Below are 27,983 nucleotides of genomic sequence, written 5' to 3'. Positions count from 1 at the left end.
GGTAAAGTATGTAAAGTATGTCGACTGCGGTACTGCGGTAGCAGGATTTGATGAATGATTTTTCAGTGGCCGGGTATTCTGAAGTTTAGCCCAGTTCGTTGTGTAAAGTCCAGTTATCCAAGTCGAAAATGTACAGCAGCTGTCGCTCAGTTTCATTAAACTTGTGGAGTGGAGAGGAAATGTAGGTAAGGTTGTTGTCTGCCAATGTAAGGGGGCATGCATTTGTAAGATGGTTTTTCTGGATGTTCAGGATTTAATAAATAATCGTCTATACTGGAAAAAAATATGAAAAAATGGTACAGTTTTATCGCTGTTTAAGCTAGTTCTGTAGTTTGGCATTTGCAATGGTTGTTTATGTACAAATTAGATTAGCAATCGCTGCTTGATCACGAAAGTGAAAGTTGCCTGTCTCATCATGTTCTGTTTATTTCTAGCGAACTGCGCGTATGAATTTTTTGTTTTCCCACTATCTTATGGTTGACTGATTGTCTGTTTGTGTTATTTTATGTAATTGAGACTGTTCCTTTAAAAATGATGAACTTCGTATTCATCGCTAACTGTACAGCTGTTTGAGTGTAATGGTGTAATGTTATCGACATCAGTTTACAAATTGAGGCTTAACTTACCGCATTGAAAAGCATCTCGGCCTGGAGAAATAGTCTTTATTTAAGTGAGCTGATATTTTAAAGCCAAGATACCCGATGAAATGTTAGTTAAACCTGATTTAAACGTGGCACACTGTAGACGATAATTCTGGAATATCATTTGTTGATGTGAATAGCCTGGTAGAAGTATTAACTCTTAAACTCTGAGCTGAGCAAATAGGCTTCACTGCAAACTGCTTTTCTTCATCCAATCATTCATAAAATTTCTTCTGTTCAGTTCACTCTATACATTAAATGCGAAGGAGTATTAATTTTTAATTGAATCACCCCTCCCATTCTCTATACCCTGTATGCTATACATTTTATTTTAATTTACTACTTTTATTACTTAAATTTTACTTTTAGACTCGTAAGTTTGTGAAAGTGTAGTAAAGAACAGTGTTATTTTCAATGCCTACAAGCTTCTTGTTACTAATCTGAGCTATTTTGAAATGCTCTCATGGTTCTGTATTTCTTTCATGGTTGACTGAGCCTAGAATTCAATTTTATTTGCGCAATTAGACAATTGTGATTCAGTTACCATTTGAAGCAATAATTTGGTTGCTTGTAAGTCTCAGTGATTCAAAAAATGTTCTCTTTAATTTCGATGCAAAAAAAAACTTCGAAGACCTTGACACTTGGCTGAAAACTGGTGTCAATGTACAGTTGTACCTTGATTATCTGGACCTTGATTATCTGGATCTCAATTATCTGGAATCCTCAATTATCTGCACTTTTCCTCTGGTCCCAATTTTCCATGCATATTTATTAGTCACGACCAAGATCTGTAGCGGTATTCTTTTTAAAATTACAGTATTGAGAAGTGAAGTAACTGACCTACTTCAACATTTTAGGCCAATATAAAAACATTTTTCATTAATTTTGATTGTTAATACACATGTGGAGAGGTATTCATGTAGGACAGTGAAGATGCAGACCATATCTTTTTCAAAATGATTTGCAAATGTTTTTTTTCAGGATTAAATGTCACTTTCTTATTTTAATTAGTTTTTGTTCCTTATTAGTATTCATATTGTTGATTATCTGCACTTTTTTGTTTAGTCCCATCAAGTCAGGATAATCGGGGTTTGACTGTATGTATTTAATTAACTATTACGTGTATTTGTTTGTAACTTTTTTTATCATGTACGGTAATATTTTCAATTGGCACTACAGCTTTTGTTCCTCTGAATATTTCTAGTTTGTGACAACTGATTCAGAGGTGAAGCCTGTTTACTTGCACATCCATGTGTTTAGGTTAAATAGCTGACATCATCTATTTAAGTTTGTCCTCCAATAATATCAAATATCACTCTATTCTTTTTTCTTTATTCTTTATTATTGTTTGTGTCATACAAGTGAATTCCTAAGATTGGCCAAAGCCAGAGGCTTAAATGGCTTATGGTCAGAGACAAAGACTAATTTTTCAAAGAACAATAGACTAATCTAAGGTATTCTAATCTAATCTAATCTAATCAAATCTAGTTTATAATAAACAATAATCGGGGTATATTTAGAAGTTCAGTATAATGTTCACAAATTTACAAAGAGCAGTAGATTAATCTAAGTAGTAAACAATAGTCCGGGTAAAGCAGAGGTTCAGTACAATATTCAATTTTGGTAGCTAAAAATTTAATTCAGGTTCAAGAAGTACAATTACTTCTTTTTGAAGTTACTAATGGTAAGGCTGTTACGGAAAGTCAGAGGGATATCATTCCAAATAGTTGGGGCTTGGGAACAAATAGCAAATTGATACCTACGCGAGAATTTGTGTAAGTTAAAACAAGAGCGAGTTGAATAATCATGAAACTCACGATTGAAATATAAAAGCGAAGAAAGAGTGGCAGGCACAAGGCAATTGAAATATGAGAAAACAAAACAGGATGCATGGAATTTGTAGAGTAAGTGGAGCGAAAGAATATTGAGCTTAGAAAAAAGAGGTTTAGTAAGTGTTAGTGGAGGAGAGAATGTAATAATACGAATGGCTTTCTTTTGTAGTATATAAAGTGGTTCAAGGTAGGAGGCAAATGTAGACCCCCAAATCAAATTACAATAATTAATGTATGGTAGGAAAAGAGAATTATATAAAGTTTTTAGGGTATGTGAGGGTAGATATCGTCTTGATTTACATAAAATTCCTATAACCTTAGCGACCTTATTGCAGACAGTAATAATATGATGTTTCCATAAGAGATTTTCATGAATGATAATTCCAAGAAATTTGCATTTCTCCACCCGGGTTACAGGGCTGTTATTTAATATATAGATGTTAACTTTGGAGAGATCAATCTGTTTACGTGGTGGATGGAAGATAATGCATTTGGACTTGTCAGGGTGGATAGTAAGCTTGTTTGCATTAAACCAGGAGAAGACATGAGAAAGCTCTTGATTAACAGTGCTTTCTAGAGTAGCCAAGTCTTTATGACGAAAAATAATATTGGTATCGTCAGCAAAGAGAATGAAAGAGAGGTAACTAGAGGAGTGGAAAATATCATTAATGTATAAGAGGAAAAGGAGAGGGCCAAGAACTGAACCCTGAGGGACCCCACACTTGACTGTTTTACTGGAAGACACATGGCCATTGACCATAACATGCTGCCTATTAGTCAAATAACTATTGAGCCAGGCTAGAGGAGTACCACGGATACCATAAAAGTTTAATTTGTCGTTAAGTATCTGATGGTTAACTGTATCGAATGCCTAATTCTTAAGGTCTAAGAAAATTCCAACGGTGCATTCATTATTTTCAAAGCCTTCATAAACATTGTTAACAAATTCAAGAATAGCCATTGTAGAAGAGTGGCGAGGTTTGAAGCCATATTGAAAGCGGTTAATGATGTTCAATTTGTCAAGGAAACCAAACAGTCTAATGTAAAAGAGTTTCTCAAAAGCCTTGGAGAGACAGGGAGGAATGGAAATAGGCCTATAGTTAGAAAGCAAAGACTCTGGAGTCATCACATTTGAAGATAGGAAGTATTTTTGCTGTCTTGAGCAGTGTGGAGAAGAGACCATGGGAGAATGACAGATTACAAATATGAGACAAAGGCACAGCTATTAAATCAATGGTCCCTTTTATAGGAGAGATACAAAGACCATCAGAGCCCTCACATGTACTTTTTTTCAAAGAATAAACTATATTGGTAACCTCTGTTGGAGAAGTTGGGGTAATGTGAAAACAATTTATATAATGGCCAATCATGAAATCTCTGTGGGAAGACTGAGAGAATGGTATCTTATTCGCCAGAGAAGGCCCAATATTAGCAAAAATGTTAGTAAACTGTGTAGCTATTTGAGTTGGATCTGAGTAAGTGCCAGTGCTGTCTTTCATATGACTAAAATGTAGCTCAGGCTTCTTTTTTGAGATTACTTGTTTAATAACTGTCCATGTCTTCCTCAAGTCTGAGTTAACAGAGAGAAGTTTGTCATGAAAATATCTTTTCCTAGTAAGTTTAATGAGAAAATTGTATTTGTTATGACATTTGTTGTATCTTAACTTGTTAAGTGTAGTAGGATTTAACCGAAATTGTTTGTAAAGAGCATTCTTCCTTTTACAAGAAGCAAAAAGACCTCGAGAAAACCAGGGTTTTGAAGGGTGTTGGGATTAAGGGCCTGCAGGCTTAAGAGGAAATGACTTCCGATAAGCAGAAGTAAGAAGGTTTGAGAATGTGTCATAGCACTCATCGACCAAAATAGCAGTATAGATTGGCGACCTGTCAGTATCTTCCAATTTAGACCTAAATGATGAAATTGTTGTTGGGTTAATAATATGTATGTATCTCTTGTGACGTGGTGACTCAATGGATAATTTCAAGTTAGTAATTTGAAAAACTGGAAGATGATCAGATAAATCAGTGTAGAAAATACCACTGTGCATGCTAAGTTCAAGATTGTTTGTATATATGTTATCAATCAAGGTTGCAGATGAAGAGGTTATACGGGTAGGTTTAGAGATTAAGGGAAAGAGGCAATTAGATGTCATAAGATTGATGAACTTATTAGTGGGCTGGTGAGAATCAGAATTAAAGAGGTTAATATTAAAATCACCCATAAGATATGATAATTTGTTCTCAAAGCTAATGGTTGATAATACAGCTTCAAATGACTTATTAAAGTCACCAACAGAAGCATCAGGAGGTCTATAAAGGCAACCAATTATAACATTTTTACCATTACTTTGTATAATTTCCACAAGAATTGATTCATACAGAGAATTATCAGAAGATTGAAGATCAGTTCTAAGTTTATACTTCAAACCGGTCTGGATATAAAGACCAACTCCTCCACCTGATTTATGTTCTCTGAGATTAGAAATAAAGAGGTAGCCGGGAATGTTAAAAAGATCAGTATTTGACCTATTTAACCAGGTTTCAGAAACTGCTACCACAGAGAACTGCATTTTTAATGAAAGAAGATACTCTGACAAGTCATCAAAGTGTTTCGGGAGGCTACGAATATTGATATGAAAAGCAGAAAATGTATCAGGAGGAAAAGTATTATTGCCAAATGCCTCAAGTTATGGTAGTACCAGTGTACTCTTATGCAGTCATGAACTTCCAAGTTAGTAGTAGGATGACTGAGCATAATAAGGTAAACAATAGGACTAGTCCAGAACATTTTTTTCATTTAATTTCATTATATTTTATATATAATATGTTAACAGGGTTTGAGCCAGGCCGGGCCATTGTGCCAATCCAGCAATAAATTTAAAATGTCCCGTCAGAAGGCTGTTGAGGGTTGAGTAAAAGACTCGCAAAAAGATTACAAATTTTCTGTACAGTGAATTTTAAACAAGCAGAACACAAATCATGAACAACAATGCCTTAAAAATGTTGAAAATGTATGTGGCCAAATTATCAGAGTTTCCAATGGAATTTTGCCTTGAAGCATGTCAGGTGCTTGTTCAGGCTTCCATCATGTTCTAGTGAACACGTCACTTGCTTAGCCAATTAAGCGTGAAGCTGCAAAGCATGAAGTCTGGGCATTTCTCTCCAGATTTAAATGTGGTAACCAACATGAAGCATGTTCAAAAACTAGACAGTTTTTTCGCTTCTAGTGGAAGCCCTTCAGAGCTAAGGGTTTTACAAAATGACAAAGAAATTAGTTCAACTGATGGAGAACAAATGAAAAGAAAGGAGGTGACAGATGAAAGCAGTAAAAGAAAAAAATACAAATTTGCATTTATTTCAGACAAGTTGGTTGCATGACCATTCACTGTACATGGCTGCTTTGAAAATGGGGCGATGTTTCACCATTTTTGTTGCAAATGAAAGAAATCAAATCCATTTGGATCAGCAGGCTGTAAATATTTTTGAACATCAATTCTTCAGAGGCATATTTAAGATTGGAAGGATTACAAAGATGAATCATAACTGTACAGAGAGAGATGAAGTGATGCATGCCATGACGTAATCCAGACCTTACAATGTAACTTGTTGCTATTTTATTAAATGTGTAAAATTACAGTTCACTTTGAAATTTCAATCTCTACGGTTTAGCGACCCTCTGAAAAGAAAAATGTCCTCCAAAATTAATCCAGAGGGACAAATCAACCCTAAGTAGTGAAATCCTAACTCAAACCCTATGTTAATCAGTACTAGTATGACAGAGAATAATAAGGTTAACAATGGGACATTGTGCCAGGGTAAAAGTATAGTACAGACAATTCACAGAATAATAACAAAACCAATGGATTGAATTGCTGAACTAAATAATGTTGAAAGTTTGATTTATATATTTCAAATTCTTGGCATTGGACTTGCCTTTTTGTTGCCATCTCTTAAGTGTAACCTAGGTGTCTAATTTTTTTCTGGGCAAGTTGTGTGTGGCAAAATCATTACTAATTACCGGTATATGGGCTCTGCTTCATTATTAACAGGCTTTCATATTTCGATTGCTAGTCTGAATAGACCTGTGTGCATAACCACTTGTGTATAAATCTAGTGTAGATCTCCATTTGATAAAAGTATGCAGATCGAGAGCTGACCAAATGTGTAGCTATTATTTAAGCATTTTACTCCAGTTATCCTTTACTGTTTTTGTACACTTTTGGTAAAAAGTGAAGAACACTTCCCAAAAAATATGGGAACCATTGTTCACTATTACCACTGCAATTTCTTGTGTACATCTTATCTTTATTTCTTCCACTGAAAAAGTCGAGTCAAATGAGACAAATATTCTAGCTACTCACAAGGGATGTAATTATAATACAACTTTCTGTCATCAAATATTTATGTTGTGATCTTTACAGAACAAATATCTAAATTCAAGGGAATTGCAAAGAATTAGCAAAAGTGTAGTTGTAGTAGAACTCAGAACTTTGCTAAATGTTTTACATCAGACGTGTTCCTTATGGAGTACCACAAGGATCTATTCTTGGTCCGCTCCTTTTTTCTATTTATGTCAATGACCTGCCTACATGCTTAAAGCACACATCTGTTACGCTATTTGCCGGTGATACTGCCTCATACTGTTCCGCGAAATCCTCTGCAGAGTTACAACAAATGCTGAATGAGGATCTGGCTAAGTGTAGCAGAGTGGCTTAATGACCATTATAAAGCTTACACTAAATGTAACCAAGTCTAAGTTTATGATAATTGCAAGTTCACAAAGGCTGAAGTCGTTCGGGAAAGTTAGCCGACAAATCGGTGACGAATTCCTTGACAAAGCACATTGTTACAAATACTTGGGCGGGAGTTATTATTAACGAAACCCAAACTTGGGGTGATCATGTTAACTACATTTCAACCAAAGTAAATCAACGACTTGGCATTCTCAGAAGGATTAAACATTTACTGCCAATACACACCAGGTCGGAACTTTACTTTAAATCAATGATCTTGCCTCTTTTGGATTATGGTGACATTGTGTGGGGAGACAAATACAACAAAACTCTAATGGCTAAAGTCCAGTTATTGCAAGGCAAAGCCGCTAAATTGATCCTTGACAAAGCTAAACACTCTTCAGCAAGTTTTATCAGAAAGGCGACGGTAACACCGTCTTTCTTTTGTATTTAAATGCTGCATGGGCTGATTAATTGGAATTTTAATTTTACACACTCAAGGGAAATACACCACTATAACACTAAGCACAAAGACAACGTTCTTTTGCCCAAATCTCGGTGCCAGTGGGGGCAACGAAGACTGACTTATCAAGCGCTACACGAATGGACAGTCTTCCAATGTCTACACGAAGTGCAAATAGCCTTGATTTATTTATGAAGCTTATATAAACTATGTTCTCTAAGTTTGTTATTGAAAGTTACATTTTATCTTAAGATTCTATTGTAATTGTATTTTTAACTTTTCTTAGATTTAAAATTTTTTTTAGCTTCTAAATATTATAATTTCTACTCAGGGCCAGCCTGAACTGAAAACCACCTGACGGTGAGGTTGCCTCCTGGCTAAAGATATTTGTTATTATTATTATTATTATTATTATTATTATTATTATTATTATTATTATTATAACTGTGCACTAAATCTGTCCAATATTTACCCAAGCTGTTGATCAATGGAGTTCTAATTCCCTGTGTGGAAATGGGTGAATCATTTCGTTACTTGGGTCGCTTCTTTGACTTCAACATGTCTAATAACCAACACAAATCTGAATTGTCTTCTCTTGTACAAATCTTGATGAATGACATCGATATAAAGCCACTGCATCCTAAACACAAACTTCTTCTGTACAGCCGCTATGTCCTATCGAAGTTGTCATGGCATTTCACCATAGCAAATATATCCAAAACCTGGATAACGCAACATCTCGACTCTGTAGTGAATGGCTACATCCGAAAATGGCTTGATATTCCGATATCTGGAACACTGAGCAATGTTTTCCTAGAAAGCAATAAATTTGGTCTTAATATTTGTCCTCCCTCTATCAAATTTACTCAGTGCTAGTCAGTTCTCCGAAATTCATTAAAAGAGTCCGCAAATGATTCCTTGAAAGCTCTCTGGAAATCGTCAAGCTGTCACACTAATATTCAATATGATGTGTACAAATCCACTAAGGAAGTTCTTAAGGATTTCCGTTCTAATCAAGAGGATAAACTGCAACACCACCTAACATCTCAAGGTTTCTTCTTCTCAAATGTTATCAAGTATTCATTGTTATCTGTTAATTCTATTTGGTCAGTGACCCAGTCCCATCTGCCGAAGAACATTTACAACTTTACCATCCGCTACATCAACAACTCTCTTCCTACACGTAAGAATTTGGTAAGATGGGGATTATCACAAAATCCTGATTGTTCCTTTTGCCTTAATCCTGAGTCACTCCTTCATGTTGTCGCTGGCTGTCAACAATGCCTTGATCGCTTTACCTAGAGACACGACTCAATCCTTAACTTCATTGCCAAGTCCCTTGAACCTGTAATTAATGTTAGCTCCTCAATCTATGCAGGTGTTACTGGTTTTCTAAATCCCTCAATAATAACTGGTGAAAATTATCGCCCAGATCTTCTTTTCCTAACCCAGTCCAAGTGCCTATATGTTGTAGAATTAACAGTTGGTTTGGAATCTAACTTGTACAACAATGCAGTACGTAAAAAAGAAAAATATTGGAACTTGATTAACGACATGAGTAGAACTTTCAGATGTGTGAAATTTGTAAATCTCTCCATGAGCTCCCTTGGCGTTTTCTCAGATGAATGCTCTCCGTTCTTAGGCATGATGAATGACATAGGCATTGCCAAAAAGCAGCAACTTTACATAATCAAGAAAATGCTAAATATAGCTATTAGAGCAACATATTACGTCTTTTGTTGTAGAAATAGAAATTGGGACTACCCAGATTTGATGCAATTTTGATTTTTGTGTGTGTGTTGAATAAGCCAATCTCAAGCAGCATTTGTAAATTGCCTACACGTAGTGAGATTTACAATTGTACATTTAAAAACACAAATAAATTTTCCATTATTATTATACAAACAAAAAAGTTGTTTTGGAGAATTCAGGTTTTAAATGAATGAAAGGTACCTTTATTAATGTAATTGTTAACTGCAAATTACCTCTCATTTTAACTTTCTGAATTTTGTTATGTTGAGGATTATCAAATTACAAACTTTTTTTAAGGTGGCATGTCAATTATCTAAGTATTTGAAATCACATTTAGGACTCCCCAAAGTTCATTTAGAAATTATAAATTTTTTGGGGAAAAACCAAAGTTATTTGAGAGAGAGTGAAGAGAGAATTGTTCTTTAGTGGCTTAAGGTCGTGACAGAAGTCTTCGCTCAAAAATGCTGCCCAGCTGACAAAACAGCATGTATTTATAAAAAACTGCAATGAAGCTAGGTAAGAGATGTTCTGCAAAGCTACTCAGCAAAAACAGATGCTCACTGCTGACAGCAGGGCAGGACGGGAGAGTACTGCCCATTCTTGGAACCATCCCGATTGCAGGAATTCTAGAATAATGTATCCTTAGATACTGAGAAAAAAATAGGTATGCATATTATTCACCAGCAGAAGGTCCATATTAAGGAAAAAAAGGGGGGTTTTGCAGAAAAATTTTTATTTGTATAATGGTGGAGGTAATATAAGAAAGTCTCTTCACGACTTTAGTAGGATTTCTAAGTCTGTTGTGAGAATTTGTTCTTAGCGCGCGTCAGAGGTCAGTGGCTTTGGTTTGCTGGCGTGAGACTTGTACGTAGTCCATTAGAGTTGGCAGGCAAATCAGGAAATCAGGGATTGACACTAAGTCAAACTGGCCAGTGGAAATTGAAAACCAGCCAAAACTGAATTTCCACTATAATTTGGATATATTAACAAAGTTGAAATGGTAAATTGGCCACCTTAACGATGACGAAAGCTGACGTTTCGAGCGTTAGCCCTTCGTCGGAGCGAATAGAGGAATTGTGGGTTGTGTGTGCTTTTAAACGCAGAAAATGGAGCTACGGTATTGGTGGGAACATGGCAACGAGAAAAACACGAATAAATTAGTGGGATGAAAAGCGTTCGTTGCTCCCTGTGGGATTTAGACTGCCGGTTTGAAAGGTGAGCTTTTGTTCAAGAGTTTTACGGCTTTCCGTGCTACCCAAGTGTAAGGAAAGACCGCAGATTGCCATATGTTGCTTAGAATGATTAGGTAAATTAAAATGTCTAGCGACTGGTTTCGATGTGTCCTTGTCATTCACTCTCACGTTTCACCCTCACAACCACTCAGTTAAATCCATCATTCTTAAAAACTTTCAATTACTTCAGAATGATCCAGAGACAAGCACTATCGTTTCGCAGCCTCCGCTCATTTCATTCAAACGCGACAAAAACATAGGCAATTTTTTGGTCAGAAGTTCTTTTCAGACTAATGACCAACCAGGCACTTTTAAATGCGCTCGTACACGATGCAAAACGTGTCCTTTCATTCACAACACTGATAAAATATCGGGACCTAAACGATCCATTAAGATCACCGATCACTTCACGTGCACCTCCGCCAATGTAATCTATTGCATAACTTGCACTTATTGCAAAAAGATATACATCGGCGAAACAGGCAGAAGACTAGGTGACCGATTCCGAGAACACCTACGAGACGTGGAAAGGAATGACAAGGACACATCGAAACCAGTCGCTAGACACTTTAATTTACCCAATCATTCTAAGCAACAAATGGCAATCTGCGGCCTTTCCTTACACTTGGGTAGCACGGAAAGCCGTAAAACTCTTGAACAAAAGCTCATCTTTCAAACCGGCAGTCTAAATCCCACAGGGATCAACGAACGCTTTTTATTCCACTAATTTATTCGTGTTTTTCTCGTTGCCATGTTCCCACCAATAACGTAGCTCCATTTTCTGCCTTAAAAGCACACACAACCCACAATTCCTCTATTCGCTCCGACGACGGGCTAACGCTCGAAACGTCAGCTTTCGTAATCGTTACGGTGGCCAATTTACCATTTCAACTTTGTCGATATATCCAAATTATTTCGTTACCCCCCATCGACGCAGCCCCAAACAGTTTCTTTAGAAACTATCAGCCTTTACTCATTTGAATTTCCACTAGTCTGTGGCTAGTTGGCTACCATTAGTGTCAAGCCCTGTAAATGTTAGCTACCACTTGCTTGTAGAGGAAGTATTAGGGTATGCATTCAATTACTGGAATGTGTTGGTAATCACATGATTTTAAGTGTGATTTGGAATATTTTAGCACCAGTAAAATTTTAAAAGGCAAACCAAATTGCATGACTCTGTAGTGTAGGTGCATTTTGAAAGACCCACAATGGGTGAGTTATCCCATTTTGCATGACATAAGTGGTTTGATCACGCGTGACATGACTTCATTAAAAAATATGCCTTCCCATTTGCTAATATTAGGGAACATGATACTGTAGCAGAGGTGATTATAAGCATTCTTTTGGAACAATCTGACATCTGGAAATAAATTGATTACACACAAGATAATTATTTCAAATGGTAGACCGCCTCCTGGTTAGCTCAATTGGTTAGAGCGCTGGACTGTTGTGCGGGAGGTCGAGGTCGATGGTTCGAGCCCAGGCCGGACTAACACTCAAGGTCTTAAAATAAACCGTAGGTCCCGTCTCCAGCATCTTTTAATTAGTTTATTTGGTTAGGCAGGGGACGTTAAAGAACCCATTCACGAGATTACTGTGATGTGGTCTGGCCTGTTTACTGGGAATGGGATGAGGGGGTATCTTCAAATGAGTTTCCTTCGATTGTTTGTAAACTGCTGATGCAGTCCGGCCAAAGTCCCCCGAAAAGTGTTGTGATGTGCATTTGATCGTATCCACATGTTAATTTGCGCAATATAATTATTATTATTATTATTATTATTATTATTATTATTATAGACAAACTTCAGATATACAATTGGTTCTGTCTCAGTTGAATATTTGAGGAATTGGAAGCTATCAACATGTACCACAATTTGAGATTTCCCACTAAAGTTCTGTGATCAGTTTTAGTTGTTTCACTGTCTTTGGTTGATTTGTTTGTATAGATCGTTTTCACTCACGTGACCAAAACCCTGACAACTGTCGCTACGCCGCCATATTTGTGTACAGATATCGCATGCAAAACTACTGCGTCCTTTGAAAGAAGATGGTTTTGTGCTTGATTGTCGGCTGTGGAAATAGAAGTGGAAGGAATGAGGGATTATATTTTGCCAAAGTACCTTCGATAATTGAAAATCAAGGAAATGAAGCCAGACAATTGTCAGCAGAAAGAAGATCGCGCTGGATTTCCGATATTAGCAGAGACGATCTCAACGATACCATTTTGGAAAACGATCGTGTGTGTGAGAAACACTTTGTTTCTGGAAAGGCCGCAAAATCATCGGATAAATTTAACATTGATTGGGTCCCAACTCTAAATTTAGGACATAATAAGGAGACTGGCCGTACGGATCGAGAAGAAGCAGCAAAAAGAAGTAAGAGGGCGAGGGAACGCGAATTGGTGAAGAAGCCAGCGTTTGCCAAAAGGGTGAAAGTACTAGAGACTGAGAGGGAGGAGAAGTTTTTCAAATATAGCGAATCGGGGCAGCAAAGTTTAGATTTAAACTTCGAAGGTAGCGAAGCAGAAAGTCTAGAGAAGCCCACAGAGAAAGGCACACAAACTGACTCAAGAATGTTTGTTTACGTCGGCACGCAATCGGAAGAGTTTGCGTGCAAGCAAGTTTTCCATTTATCTTCGTCCACGCTTCTACGTAAAATAAAACGCTTGCAATATGCGAGCATGATTCAGATAGCCCGGCCTTACAACCTAGGCAATGAGCGGATAAAATTGTCCCCTCCTTTTCTGCTGTAATCCAGATAGGGATCAAAGAGTCATTCATTCTCTGCGAATGTCTCACCTTGGCTAACACAACAAATTTGTTTGCGATTATGTGGCCTTTTACGCTGGTTATAAATCCCGAAACCATCTGATTGTTGGCTTCCAGGCTTCGGAAAGCCTTAAACTGTTGTTGCGTGTAGAAGCTCGTCTCCAAAACCAGATAGAAAAGGAGATCTGTAGATTCAACTGGAGGCAAGCAGTCTGGTTGAAAATTCTTACTCTGAATAAGGACGGGATCGATTCCAATCGCCGAAATTTTTTCCAAATTACGCTACCTTACTCGTGGTTCTAGCTTCTTGGCGTACTCAGAAAGAGGAGGATGGATAATGATATCAGTATTGGCACTTAATTTTGCTTCCGTTGCTGTAGTATTTATTTTTACAGGCAGAAATTGTTGATGTGCTTATTATTTGCATATATAATATTACCCTGGGTTGTACACAAATATGGCGACCGGAAATGATATGACGTCACGTGAAAACGATCTATATATGTGTATATGTGAGAAAATTTTAGTTAAATGTCAAGTCTACAAAAAAAAACAACAATACTGACCACAGTTGAACACGGAATTGGAAGTATGCAGACATGCAAGCAATTGAACACGGAATTGAAAGTATGCAGACATGCAAGCAATAGACCTCTTTAGCCTCATATGTCATAGATTGGCCACCTGGTCTGAAATGGCTAAAAAATACAAGTTGCCATTATGGTAAATTAACTCCGCGAAGAATGGTCCACTACTGTCGTGTATGTTTATAACTACTAAAATGTTTCTTCAAATTCAGATAAGTATTCTCATAAATACCCTAAGCTTCGGAAGGTAAGTATCTGTGGTACATTTCTTTTAGATGCACAAAGTTGCTTTTTTAATCCGCTTGAGTAAATGGTCAAAAAAGTAGTTTTGTCTTGTCTTGATTTTTGATTTTTTGAAGCTAATTGGATTGGTAAATGAGGTGATGTTGGGTTTCTGAGAAAATTAATCCTTCTTACCTTAAGGAATTGTCAATTCATGTACACTTAATGTGATAACTGAATTATGGTCTAGAGGGAATTTATATACACCAATCTCCTTGAGGAAAGTGTTCTGTAACTAATACTTCATTTAGTGGTTTCATTGGCTCTTTGGGTGACAGAGATCAAAATAATATTGATGAGTTTAACTAATATGCGAGCCTGCGAGCCAGAGCCGTGTTTTGCTAGCATCGAGCCTCCTCTTGAGAGCCACTGTTTTTTTTCTATATCTCTCCATTTTCTCTTCTTTTGTTATTCGAACAATTTTTGGCTCCTTTCCAGAAAGCATTTGAAGGTAAAAATCTGAAAAACTAAAAAAAACAAACTGTAGCATGAAAGTGCTTTGTACCCAGTATTCATGCACTGATGTGCTCATTTACGACCTGGGAGGATTTATTGCTGCCAGAGCATCAGTGCAGTCAGCAGCAATTTTTTTTCAGCATCTAAGGCCATAATTTCTGTCAGTATCTCTTGAAAACAGCGCGAAACTGCCTCCTTCAAAAGTTAGGACAGTCTAATGCACCACTTAGACCACTATCTTATGCTCAAGATAACTCTTAAAAGTTCAGGATTTTTTAATTCTTCAAAAGTGACTTCATTCAGCGGCAGTGAAACCAGACAATAAGAAGATACTTGGCATGCCATCATTTCATTTTTGTTGCCAACTGATCGTGAGAAATAGTGAATTAAACCGATGTAAGCAATGAAATACCAAACTTGACAATAGATGCCGCACTGAGCGCGGCAAAAAACGGGGAGGATCGTAATAAACCACAACTCATCACGAGTCATACAAAAACTTACCTTGCTGTCATTAGGATTAAAGCCTCCCAAATCTGACAATTTAAAAGCAAAATGTGTAAACAGTATTAGTACTTAAACATCTGTGTAATTTTAATGAAAAACAAACACTTTGTGGAACAAATTAAATGAAAACAAAACTTACCATCCGGGAGAGAAGATTCCGCCACATTTGCACTTTGCAGAACACATATAGACCGTATGTAATCAAGACCATAAAAAGGTATTATGTCCATATTTTGATGTTTCAGGTGGAAACCTTCTGGGCTCGCAAGAAATGGCTCTAGCTCGCCAAAAAAGGCTCAGAATCACAGGCTCGCATAATAGCAACCCCCAAAATTGACAAACAGTTATGGAAAATGAATTTTTAGTGACACCTATAATGCTCTCTATGACTATTAATTATTACACTTGTACACTCATGGCAAATTAGAACATTTATTTTTATTTTCTCAAGGCAAAAGACCACTCTGTATTGGTTTACTGACATAAACCCCCCTGAGATGTTGTCAGAATACAAAAGAAGTTTGCAAATCACATGCGTCCAGTTTGTGAGCGAGAAGTTTCTCTCTTGTTCTTATGCGAGGGTTATTATGCTGGTAAACTTAAAGAAAGCGCGGTCTGCGGCATGTTTTTTGTTAAACTTGTCTAAACTGAAAATAAAGGCCGAAAGTTTCTAAAGAAACTGTGGTGCTGCGTCGGTGGGGGTAACAAGGTAATTTGGTTATATCAACTAAGATGAAATTGTAAATTGGCCACCGCAACGAGTAACAGCCCTTTGTCAGAGCGAATGGAGGAATTGTGGGTTGTGTGTGGGTTTATATGCAGAAAGCGGAGCTACGTTATTGGTGGGGACATGGCGACGAGAAAAACAGGAATAAATTTGTGGAATTAAAAGCGTTCGTTGATACCTGTGGGATTAAGAGTGCCGATTTTAAAAATAAACTTTTGTTTAAGAGTTTTGCAGCTTTCCTTGCTTCCTAAATGTAAGGAAAGACCGCCGATTGGCATATGTTGCTTAGAATGGTTAGGTCAATTGAAGTGTCTAGCGACTGGTTTTGATGCGTTCTTGTCATTCCTTTCTACGTAGCGAAGGTGTTCTCAGAGTCAGTCACCTAGTCGTCTTCCATCTCTTTGCAATAAGTGCAAGTTATGCAATAGATTACGTTGGCGGAGGTAGACGTGAAGTGATCGGTGATCTTAATGGATCGCTTGGGTCCCGATATTTTCTCAGCGTTGTGAATGAAAGGACAAGTTTTGTATCGTGCGCGAGTGTATTTAAAAGTGCCGGGTTAGTCATTAGTTTGGAAAGAACTTCTTTTCACTGCAAATGTGGCTCAATTCAAAGTTTTTATGGCATCAGTATTGAAATCAAGGTCTCACACAATGAATTGATCAGTAATGATAAGTATAGTTCCAAAACTGACAAAAGAAATGGAAGCATGGCATGATCTCCAAATAATAAAACAGGGTATTAACTCCACCCAGTACATATGATGCTTTGCTCAGCAAACTCTGCATTTATTAAAGCACTTCCAATATTTCTGGTGATTGAAACCTCAGTAGACAGCAGATTGTAATTGAGCAACTGAATAAACTTAAAATTCAATTTCAAAGTGCTGTGTCAATTGTAGGCTCGATTTCCATTGCTTTCTCAGGTCCGACCTTTTTTGGTTCTCGAACAGCGGCTGGTAATTGAGCCTATGTCAATTGTAGTATCAGAAATATGTCTAAGCTGCTTCTTGGCAGAAGTCTGAAATGCAGGTTCTGGGTATCATTCTACATCCCCTAACTCTCTGAAACTATGAAATATTTTTAATAGACAAAACAAACTCATCTTAGCATATTTTGTTTAATTTTTACTCCTCCATTAGTTAACCCTTTAATACCATAAAATGTCTACACATCCAATTTCTCCTTACAATATCACCCTTTAATCACACGGCACATAAATGTCACAAGAATAAAGGAAATGATCTCCAACTAGAGAAGTTCTTGATTGTCAAACAAATTTTAATTTCTTTGTCAGCGTCTTAGGAAATGTAAATAAAATAGCACGGAGAATATACACGCAGATCTTTAATTCCTTACATCTCTTTACATTAAATATTTTTCTACAGTCACATTAAAGGGCTAGAGAGTCATGTTGGGATTTAAGATCTCAGTGGAATCCTTTCTGCATAATGATATCTCATGGATGTCTAAAAGGAGTGTAATTAAGGCAATTCCTGTTTGCTATTGTCGTTTACTCCAACAAATTTTCATGTAAAAGTTAATTTCCCCCCGGTGTATGGCTTTCCTAGTGTTACGCCCCTTGGAATTAATTGAAATTAGTTGTGCCTCACTGTTAAAGTTTGCTAACTGCCACAACTGACATGCCATTTACATCGTTTCATGGGTGTTCCATGTTTTATATTTCTGTCTTTTCCCTAACAGTTACCTTATTTCTATTTCTGAACCTATCAATTTCCTACAGCTCACCCATTAGCCCCTATTGTGAAGAGAAGTGAACATCGTATAACATTTTAATGTTGTTCTTTATAGCTGCAGTAGTCAGTATTAAAGATCTCCAGTGATGTCTAAGCTATCAAAGGTAACAGGAATGTGATAATTGAATCTTCATGTAGGACTGAATAGTTTAACTTTTATCACAATGAAGAATGCTGCTAATTAAAAGTAATAAATGCTTATAACTATGATAACTTTCATTGTCTGTTCAAGGATCTATTATAAACTACATGTATTACACTTTTAAACTGTAAAACACATATCATTTGGTTAATAATGGTAATTGAACTGAGTGGAGTGCAATTTAGGCTGAAATCATACGCGTGATTTGAAATCACAAGTATGATTTCAGACCAAAATTGCACGACACGAGGTTCAATTACCACTTTATTACATCCATTTTGAAATTGCCCAAATACAGAACTTGGTCAATTCAAATATTTTATTGATGCAGTACTGAGCCGGTTTTTAAATGAAAAGTGGAAACGGAAACGCATTTTCATCTTATTTTGTATGCAAAACAGAAAGACTTTGACGTCATGTGTCAAAAACTCAGTCAAGCGTATCAAAAGAAAGACAAGTTTCATTCAAGAAATTCGAGAAGTCCTCCCTAACTCAGAAAGGTAGTGAAGCATTAAAGTTCAATCCTCGTTGTCTGACTCAATGATGTAAGCCCTTCGTTTCTTCTGTGGTTGGGGTGGAGAATTCTGGCTGTCTCTGGAGAAGAAATTGAAGGTGCAGCCTGTGTAATTCTGCGATGGAACGGGAGCAGCACAACTGAAGGCTTCCATGCGGTACTGCGGAGACTGCAATAGAAAACTTGGTTGAAATCTTGAAAATTCAGCTGGCTGAAAACCAGGATTGGAACCCATGGCCTGATACATTTGGCCTTGTTGTTGGACGTGATAAATAGGAACCAGAGGTGTTCGTTCATGTTGGACTGCAATCTCTTGATTTGAGGCTTGATTTGCAGTGTTTTGGCGGGTGACTTCGTTTGCTTGATTTTCGTTTGACACGTCTTTATATCCACTGATAATGTGAGACAGTTCTTTCCTGTGATTCTCGTCTATTTCATCGTACTCGTCTAACGAAGATTCACGTGCATGGCCTGTTATTTCACAGATGATATTGCGCGGTTGACCAGATTTTTTCAAAATGGAATTTTTGAAATCTCATTTGTTGTTTGTTTTAAGTGTAAATTCCTCATTGGTTGGAAAAAAGATGCGATTTAGAGCAAAAATGGTGCGATTTGGGAATAAATCGCACCAATTAGAGCCAATCAGATTACAGGGACCACCAGTGATTTCAAAATGGATGTAATAAAATGTTTTATAAACAGGAAATAAAATAGTCACTGGTACTTGTTGAGTTTCACAGAAAAAAAAAGGTAATCTTATAGTTATAATTATTTATTACATGGGCAGTTACACCTTATATAGAAGTCAGGAGGTTGATGAAAGTTTGAAATGATACATCTCATGCATGTACCTGACATTAGAAAGAACATAGTGAGCAAAAAATTTAGACCGAAATTGATGGAAAATATTTCACCTATGAATGAGTAATTCCTTGCGCTGGCAAATTATTTTGAATACTTTCTATGTTTTGCGTTTGTAGGCTAATGACAGGAAACTGAACGTCACTTTGCTGAGCAGCGAGTGGAGATCATCAACTGATGGAGACCTGTCAACCATCAACAGAGAGCTTGCCATACAGTTAGCTAAACACTCTGATGTCGAAGTTACTGTCTTTCTTCCTCAATGTAGCGAAGAAGACAGGAGGAATGCAGCAAGTCATAATGTTCAGCTTTTGGTTGATGAAAGGCTGTTTGGTATGAGTCCAGTCGACTGTCTGATGTTTGTCCCAGATATACACCTCATGGATTTTGTAGTAGGACATGGAGTAACTCTTGGCAGACAAGCGCAGTCCATTACAAGATATCGCCACTGCAAATGGATCCAAGTTGTTCATACTGCCCCAGAAGAACTTGGAATGTACAAAAGCGTTTTACAAGGTAAACAACTGCTAAAAACAGAAGAAGCTTTGTGTCGGATGGCTGATCAAGTTGTAGCAATTGGATCAAAGCTGGCAGACACTTACAAGCGTTACCTTCGTAGCAGTGGAAAAGAGCAAAATGTTTTTGATGTCACTCCAGGCATATTCTCTGAATTTTTGGATGTGGAGCAAGTCGCTGAAGAAAGAAGAACATTCAGTGTTCTAGTCATCGGAAGTGATCACAACTGTGAAGATTTCATCTTGAAAGGTTATGATCTTGCAGCTCAAGCAATTGCCGAGTTGAAAGATAAATCCTACCAACTCAGGTTTGTTGGTGCACCAAGAGCAAAAGAAGATGAAATAGCAGATAAGATTCTTCAGCTTGGCATCGATCGTAATCAGCTGGGAGTGATTGTTGGCAGTTTTAGTGGCAGCAGAAAAGTATTAGCCAACTTATTCCTTGAGGTTGACCTTACCATCATGCCATCCACAACCGATGAATTTGGACTCATGGCTCTCGAGGCCTTATCTGCTGGTTTACCTGTACTTGTCAGTGGTAATTCAGGACTTGGAGAAGCACTGAAGGAGGTGCCTCTTGGATCACAGTGTGTGATCGACTCTGAAGACCCCAAAGACTGGGCCAAAATGATCAAGGAGGTACGAGAGAAAAAGAGGGAGGTGCGACTTTCAGAATCAAGGTTTTTGCGTGAAAAGTATCAGGAGAAGTACAGCTGGGAAGAGCCCATTAGAAGGCTTGTAGAAAGGATGCACAATCTTAAACTTGGTGAGCTATTTTAAAAGGACAAATGAATTTAGTGATATCTAGTTCACTATCAGAGTCCAGAAATTGGATTTATAATTATTTTATTCACCAAGTGGTAACAGAGTTCTTTTCTTCAGTTGTCTGATGGGAATACTGTTCGCTAAAAGCTTTGAAAGATTTTTGCATCACTGCAAAAAGCAAACTTTGGAGGTTGTTCAGAGGTTTATTTTCTCAAATGAAAATTTTAGCAAAAAGAGGTGTATTAAGCTTAGCCCCCATGAAAAGAAATGGTTGAATGTCTCTTTAAAGTCCCATTGTTGTAATGAGTAAGCCAAAAAGAAAAGAAATGGCTCTGCCCTCTTGGTTTTAAAATGAAAACAACAAAAGAATTAACAAATGGTAAACACCACAGCGTGCACTATTGAGTTATGGATGCATGCGGGAGGTTGCTAAGCACGAAAGAAGCGTAAGAGTCGCTCGAGGCGATAGCGGAGAGCGACTCTAGCTTCTTGAGTGCTTAGCAAACCTCCCAAGTGCATCCATAACTCAATAGTGTACGCTGTGGTGTTTACCATTTGTTTTATAACATAACATTGATACATTGTAGCTAAAAAGTTCTCTTCAATTTAACAAATCGTACTTAACCAGAAAAAACAAGCGCGCGCGGAAAAATAGTCTTTGCATTTGCTCACGTCAGCAGCGTACACCCATGGGCAAATAGGGGACGCTAAATTGACCAATCAGAGCGCGCGCTTTAGTTTTGTTATGTTATAATTAACAAATGGTAAATACCACAGCGTACCCTATTGAGTTATGGATGCACGCGGGAGGTTGCTGAGAACGAAAGAAGCGTAAGAGTCGCTCGAGGCGATAGCCGAGAGCGACTCTAGCTTCTTGAGTGCTTAGCAAACCTCTCGAGTGCATCCATAACTCAATAGTCTACGCTGTGGTGTTTACCATTTGTTTTATAACATAACATTGATACATTGTAGCTAAAGAGTTCCCCTTTATTTAACAAATCTTACGCGACCAGAAAAAAACAAGCGCGCGCGGAAAAATATTCTTTGCATTTGCTCACGTCAGCAGCGTACACCCATTAGCAAATGGGGGACGCTAAATTGACGAATCAGAGCGCGCGCTTAACTTTGGTTATGTTATAATTGTTGTTGGTAGCCATGAAGTATTTTAGTGTTATAACATTATAGCCTACTTTTAAATAATGAACGGTAAACCATAGAAAATCAAAAGATCTAGCTCAGTAAAAGAAAAAAAAAGGAAAGAAAAGAAGAAATTTGATGAAAAATAAAAGTTTAAGGTTTTTTACAGATGCATACTAGAGGAATGCATAAAAGAGAAATTATGAGCTAATCATGAAGAGAGTCTAACCTTCAAAGGCAATTGTACGAATTTTTATTTTGTACCTGTAGATTCAGAAAGAAGACCAGTTATTGCAACCAGAGATAAGAGACCACCTTCCACTGTTTTAGGGGATCAACAGTTTAGAAAATTTAGAAAAGGACTGTCTCGTTTTGATCAGTATGAAGATAATATTGGGATATTAAATGATGCCAATTTCTTGTTCGTTTTGAAGTCTCCCAAACTTGCAGTAGGCCACAATATCTTTTAAAACCTTGCCTATGTCTTTCCACGTTTCATACTGGAGTCGATTGATGGGGTTGTAATTAACTGATGCGATGTTTTTTTCAGCTCTGAAAGGCTCTTCTGGTAGTCACTCTTCTCTTTCGTTTACGAAATATCGCCTTTTTCCTTCAACCTCTTTGACGCACGTGAAACCTGTTCAACAAAGATGTTACACTCAGGGTTAGTGAAATTTCTAATTTCTAATAAGTTACCTTACATTCTCTTTATTATGTTGTTTTAATAAGGTAATGTCGTAATATTAAAAAGACCAAGCACCTTCCACTGTGTTAGGGAATCACCATTCTAAACAATTCAGAGGAGAACTGCTTATATAATTTTGATCAGTATAAAGGTAATATCGGGATATTAAATGATGCGAATTTTCTTGTTTTGTGTCAAGTCTCCTAAATTTGAATGCCTTGTAAAGCTCACCAGTAGGCCACCATATCTTTCAAAACCATGCCTATGTCTTTGCTCGTTTCACAGTGGAGTCGATTGATGGGTTGTAATTAACTGATGCGATGTTTGTTTCAGCTCGGAAAGGGTTTTTTGATAGTCACTCTTCTTTTTCGTTTATGGAGTATGGCACTCTTCTCCTTGGTGAAATTTCTAATTTTTAATAAGTTACTTTACATTCTTGTTTTTATGTTGTTTTAATAAGATAATATCGGGATATTAATAAGAGCACCTTCTACTGTTTTAGGGGATCACCATTCTAAACAATGAAGATAATATCGGGATATTAAATGATGCGAATTTTCGTGTTCGTGTTTAAGTCTCCTAAACTTGCATGCCTTTTAAAGCTCACCAGTAGTCCACCATATCTTTCAAAACCATGCCTATGTCTTTGCACGTTTCACAGTGGAGTCGATTGATGGGTTGTAATTAACTGATGTAATGTTTGTTTCAGCTCTGAAAGACTCTTCTGGTAGTCACTCTTCTCCTTGGTTTGAGGAGTATGGCCTTTCACCTACAATCGGTTCGACTCAAGTCAAACCTGTTCAACGAAGAAGTTACACTCAGGGTTGGTGAAATTTCTAATTTCTAATAAGTTACTTTACATTCTTTTATTATGTTGTTTTAATAAGATAATCTCGGGATATTAATAAGAGCACCTTGTTTAACAGTGAAATCAATAAATGGTGTTGTAGTAAACAGCCCTTGACCATAGTTGCAAATTTCGTAACTCATTTTAATTTTTTCTAAAGGACCCTTTTAATAAAGGTTTATCGAAAATTATATCAAAATGTTTTATCGCGCTTTTTTTCTTCGAAAAATCGAAAAGTTCAAAATACGCCTAGATGGCTGTTACCCCCTCCCGCAAAGCATTGAAAAATTATGCAACTTCGACAGTTTCGTACACTACAACGCGATACAATCCCGCTTTTAAATTTTTTGTGCTAGCAGATGGTCCTTTCATCTCTTGGAAAATATAAGTTTATTGTTGTGTTGTTACGTTTAAGTCTGAATAGGGACCCGTTGAAATAAAGTACTTCGCGTCTTTTTCGCAGAGGTGAAATAAAGTCAATTTCAGTGGCCTATAAACAGGTCTGCCACATGTACTTACAAATAATAATATACACCACCTTAAAGCTTTTTCCTTTAATTCTAATTCCTCCAATTCTCTATCTTGGCCCGCTTTAAGCGGCGTGCCCAGGTTCAGAAGAGTTTTGGCTGATTTGCTAAAAATGCAATGCGAATCGCTGAATAGGTGTCAAGACCCATTTAAAGGCCTTTAAAAAGGTCTAGTATGATGTATTTACAAGTCAAAATAGACATCATCTTTAAGCTTTATCCTTGTAGTTTAATTCCTCAAAGTTTCTTTCTTGGCCCGTCATAGGCGGCGCGTCCAGCTTGAAAAGAGCTCAAGCTAGAATGACAGGAAAAGTGTAATATGATCCGTTGAATGGCTGCCACGCAAGAGGTCCAGTATTTGTACATTCCTGGCCAAGCTGAAAGATTTGCCTTGACCTCTTGCGTGACAGGCATGCACATGCACACGACATGCTTCAAGCCAAATTCCAGTGAAAGCTTTGATGATTTGGCCACAATTTTCAACATTTTATAGGCTTTGTTGTTCATGATTTGTGTTCTACTTCTACATGTAGCCTCTAAATCACAAGAAGACCAAGATGGCAGGATACTGAAAGTGACTTTGCTGAGCAGCGAGTGGAGATCATCAACTGATGGAGACCTGTCAACCATCAACAGAGAGCTTGCCATACAGTTAGCTAAACACCCTGATGTCGAAGTTACTGTCTTTCTTCCTCAATGTAGCGAAGAAGACAGGAGGAATGCAGCAAGTCATAATGTTCAGCTTTTGGTTGCTGAAAGGCTGCCTGGTATGAATCCAGTCGACTGTCCGATGTTTGTCCCAGATATACACCTCATGGATTTTGTAGTAGGACATGGAGTAACTCTTGGCAGACAAGCGCAGTCCATTACAAGATATCGCCACTGCATATGGATCCAAGTTGTTCATACTGCCCCAGAAGAACTTGGAATGTACAAAAGCGTTTTACAAGGTAAACAAGTGCTAAAAACAGAAGATGCTTTGTGTCGGATGGCTGATCAAGTTGTAGCAATTGGATCAAAGCTGGCAGACACTTACAAGCGTTACCTTCGTAGCAGTGGAAAAGAGCAAAATGTTTTTGATGTCACTCCAGGCATATTCTCTGAATTTTTGGATGTGGAGCAAATCGCTGAAGAAAGAAGAACATTCAGTGTTCTAGTCATCGGAAGTGATCACAACTGTGAAGATTTTATCTTGAAAGGTTATGATCTTGCAGCTCAAGCAATTGCCGAGTTGAAAGATAAATCCTACCAACTCAGGCTTGTTGGTGCACCAAGAGCAAAAGAAGATGAAATAGCAGATAAGATTCTTCAGCTTGGCATCGATCGTAATCAGCTGATTGTTGGCAGTTTCAGTGGCAGCAGAAAAGTATTAGCCAACTTATTCCTTCAGGTTGACCTTGCCATCATGCCATCCACAACCGATGAATTTGGACTCATGGCTCTTGAGGCCTTATTTGCTGGTTTACCTGTACTTGTCAGTGGTAATTCAGGACTTGGAGAAGCACTGAAGGAGGTGCCTCTTGGATCACAGTGTGTGATCGACTCTGAAGACCCCAAAGACTGGGCCAAAATGATCAAGGAGGTACGAGAGAAAAAGAGGGAGGTGCGACTTTTAGAATCAAGGCTTTTGCGTGAAAAGTATCTGGAGAAGTACAGCTGGGAAGAGCCCATTAGAAGGCTTGTAGAAAGGCTGCACAGTCTTAAACTTGGTGAGCTATTTTGAATAGGACAAGTGAATTTAGTGATATCTAGTTCACTATCAGAGTCCAAAAATTGGATTTATAATTATTTTATTCACCAAGTGGTAACAGAGTTCTTTTCTTCAGTTGTCTGATGGGAATATTGTTCGCTAAAAGCTTTGAAAGATTTTTGCATCACTGCAAAAAGCAAACTTTGGAGGTTGTTCAGAGGTTTATTTTGTCAAATGAAAATTTTAGAAAAAAGAGGTGTATTAAGCTTAGCCCCCATGAAAAGAAATGGTTGAATGTCTCTTTAAAGTCCTATTGTTGTAATGAGTAAGCCAAAAAGAAAAGAAATGGCTCTGCCCTCTTGGTTTTAAAATGAAAACAATAAAAGAATTAACAAATAGTAAACACCACAGCGTACACTATTGAGTTATGAATGCACGCGGGAGGTTGCTAAGCACGAAAGAAGCGCAAGAGTCGCTTGAGGCGATAGCGGAGAGCGACTCTAGCTTCTTGAGTTCTTAGCAAACCTCCCAAGTGCATCCATAACTCAATAGTGTATGCTGTGGTGTTTACCATTTGTTTTATAACATAACATTGATGCATTGTAGCTTAAGAGTTCCTTTTTTTTTTAACAAATCTTACGTGACCAGAAAAAAGAAGCGCGCGCGAAAAAATAATCTTTGCATTTGGTCACGTCAGCAGCGTACACCCATGGGCAAATGGGGGACGCTAAATTGACCAATCAGAGCGCGCGCTTTAGTTTGGTTATGTTATAAAACAATTTTGTGCATTGTAGAGCCTGAAAGACAACTGCAAAAAAAAAAAAAAAAAACCAAAAAAAATTAAACAAAAATAATAAAATTAAAATAAAGTAAAATAAAACAAAAAAGGACTGCTTCATTTTAATCACTCTGAAGGTAATATCAGGATATTAAATGATGCCATTTTTCTTGTTCGTTTTCAAGTCTCCCAAACTTGCATAGCTTTTAAAGCTTACCAGTGGGCCACGATATCTTTTAAAACCATCTTTTTGTCTCTCCACGTTTCACAGTGAAATCGATTGATGGGGTTGTCATTTACTGATGTGACGTTTGTTTCAGCTCTGAAAAGCTCTTCTGGTAGTTACTCCTCGCGTTCATTTATGGAATATGGACAGACTCCTTTTCCTACAAACTCTTCGACCGGAGACAAACCCGTTCAGCAAAGAGGTTACATTCAGCGTTAGTGAAATTTCTAGTTTTATAATAAGTTTCTTTACATTCTTGTAATGATGTTGTTTTAATAAGTAAGCTAAAAAATGCAAGGCATGGCACTGCTCTCCTGATTCGAAAAAACAATGTAACTGATGTGATTGAAAGGAACATTTCTACTTAACAAATGGTAAATACCACGGCTTACAGCATTGAGTTATGGATGCACGCGGGAGGTTGCTGAGAACGAAAGAAGCGTAAGAGTCGCTCGAGGCGATAGCCGAGAGCGACTCTAGCTTCTTGAGTGCTTAGCAAACCTTTCAAGTGCATCCATAACTCAATAGTGTACGCTGTGGTGTTTACCATTTGTTTTATAACATAACATTGATACATTGTAGCTAAAGAGTTCTCTTTTATTTAACAAATCTTACGCGACGACAAAAAAACAAGCGCGCGCGGAAAAATGTTCTTTGTATTTGCTCACGTCAGCAGCGTACACCCATTAGTAAATGGGGGACGCTAAATTGACGAATCAGAGCGCGCGCTTAACTTTGGTTATGTTATAATTGTTGTTGGTAGCCATGAAGTATTTTAGTGTTATAACATTATAGCCTACTTTTAAATAATGAACGTTTAACCATAGGAAAACAAAAGATCTAGCTCAGTAAAAGAAATAAAAAAGGAAAGAAAAGAAGAAATTTAATGAAAAATAAAAGTTTAAGGTTTATTACAGATGCATACTTAGAAAAGAGAAATTATGAGCTAATCATGAAGAGAGTCTATCCTTCAAAGGCAATTGTACGAATTTTTATTTTGTACCTGTAGATTCAGAAAGAAGACCAGTTATTGCAACCAGAGATAAGAGACCACCTTCCACTGTTTTAGGGGATCAACAGTTTAGAAAATTTAGAAAAGGACTGTCTCATTTTGATCAGTATGAAGATAATATCGGGATATTAAATGATGCCAATTTCTTGTTCGTTTTGAAGTCTCCTAAACTTGCAGTAGGCCACAATATCTTTAAAACCTTCCCTATGTCTTTCCACGTTTCATACTGGAGTCGATTGATGGGGTTGTAATTAACTGATGCGATGTTTTTTTCAGCTCTGAAAGGCTCTTCTGGTAGTCACTCTTCTCTTTCGTTTACGAAATATCGCCTTGTTCCTATAACCTGGTTGACGCGAGTCAAACCTGTTCAACAAAGATATTATACTCAGGGTTAGTGAAATTTCTAATTTCTAATAAGTTACTTTACATTCTCTTTATTATGTTGTTTTAATAAGGTAATGTCGTAATATTAAAAAGACCAAGCACCTTCCACTGTTTTAGGGAATCACCATTCTAAACAATTCAGAGGAGAACTGCTTATATAATTTTGA

The 27,983-nt window shown here is 37.3% G+C and overlaps 1 protein-coding gene and 1 pseudogene across 2 annotated transcripts; one reads left to right on the top strand and one right to left on the bottom strand.

Moving 5' to 3' along the window:
• The first annotated feature begins 84 nt into the window (after window positions 1-84).
• On the top strand, window positions 85-26,799 carry LOC148735847 (uncharacterized). Of its 2 annotated transcripts, XM_088751937.1 has the most exons (7): window positions 85-185; window positions 17,789-17,837; window positions 19,370-20,531; window positions 22,218-22,331; window positions 23,062-23,175; window positions 24,260-25,435; window positions 26,515-26,799. In XM_088751937.1, exons 2-7 carry the CDS (start codon window positions 17,820-17,822, stop codon window positions 26,637-26,639), a joined length of 2,709 nt encoding a protein of 902 aa, XP_088608063.1. In that variant the 5' UTR covers window positions 85-185; window positions 17,789-17,819; the 3' UTR covers window positions 26,640-26,799. The 2 variants fall into 2 exon arrangements, with proteins under 2 accessions (XP_088608063.1, XP_088608064.1); XM_088751938.1 differs by lacking the exon at window positions 17,789-17,837 and having other exon boundaries at window positions 91-185.
• On the bottom strand, window positions 2,616-5,665 carry LOC148735848 (uncharacterized; annotated as a pseudogene).
• Window positions 26,800-27,983: the final 1,184 nt, after the last annotated feature.

Source organism: Stylophora pistillata, chromosome 3 (assembly GCF_964205215.1).
Source record: "Stylophora pistillata chromosome 3, jaStyPist1.2, whole genome shotgun sequence".
In the NCBI taxonomy this organism is placed as follows: Eukaryota; Metazoa; Cnidaria; class Anthozoa; order Scleractinia; family Pocilloporidae; genus Stylophora; species Stylophora pistillata.
The sequence above is the reverse complement of the archived record's forward strand: the minus strand, read 5'-3'. Positions and strand labels throughout refer to the sequence as shown.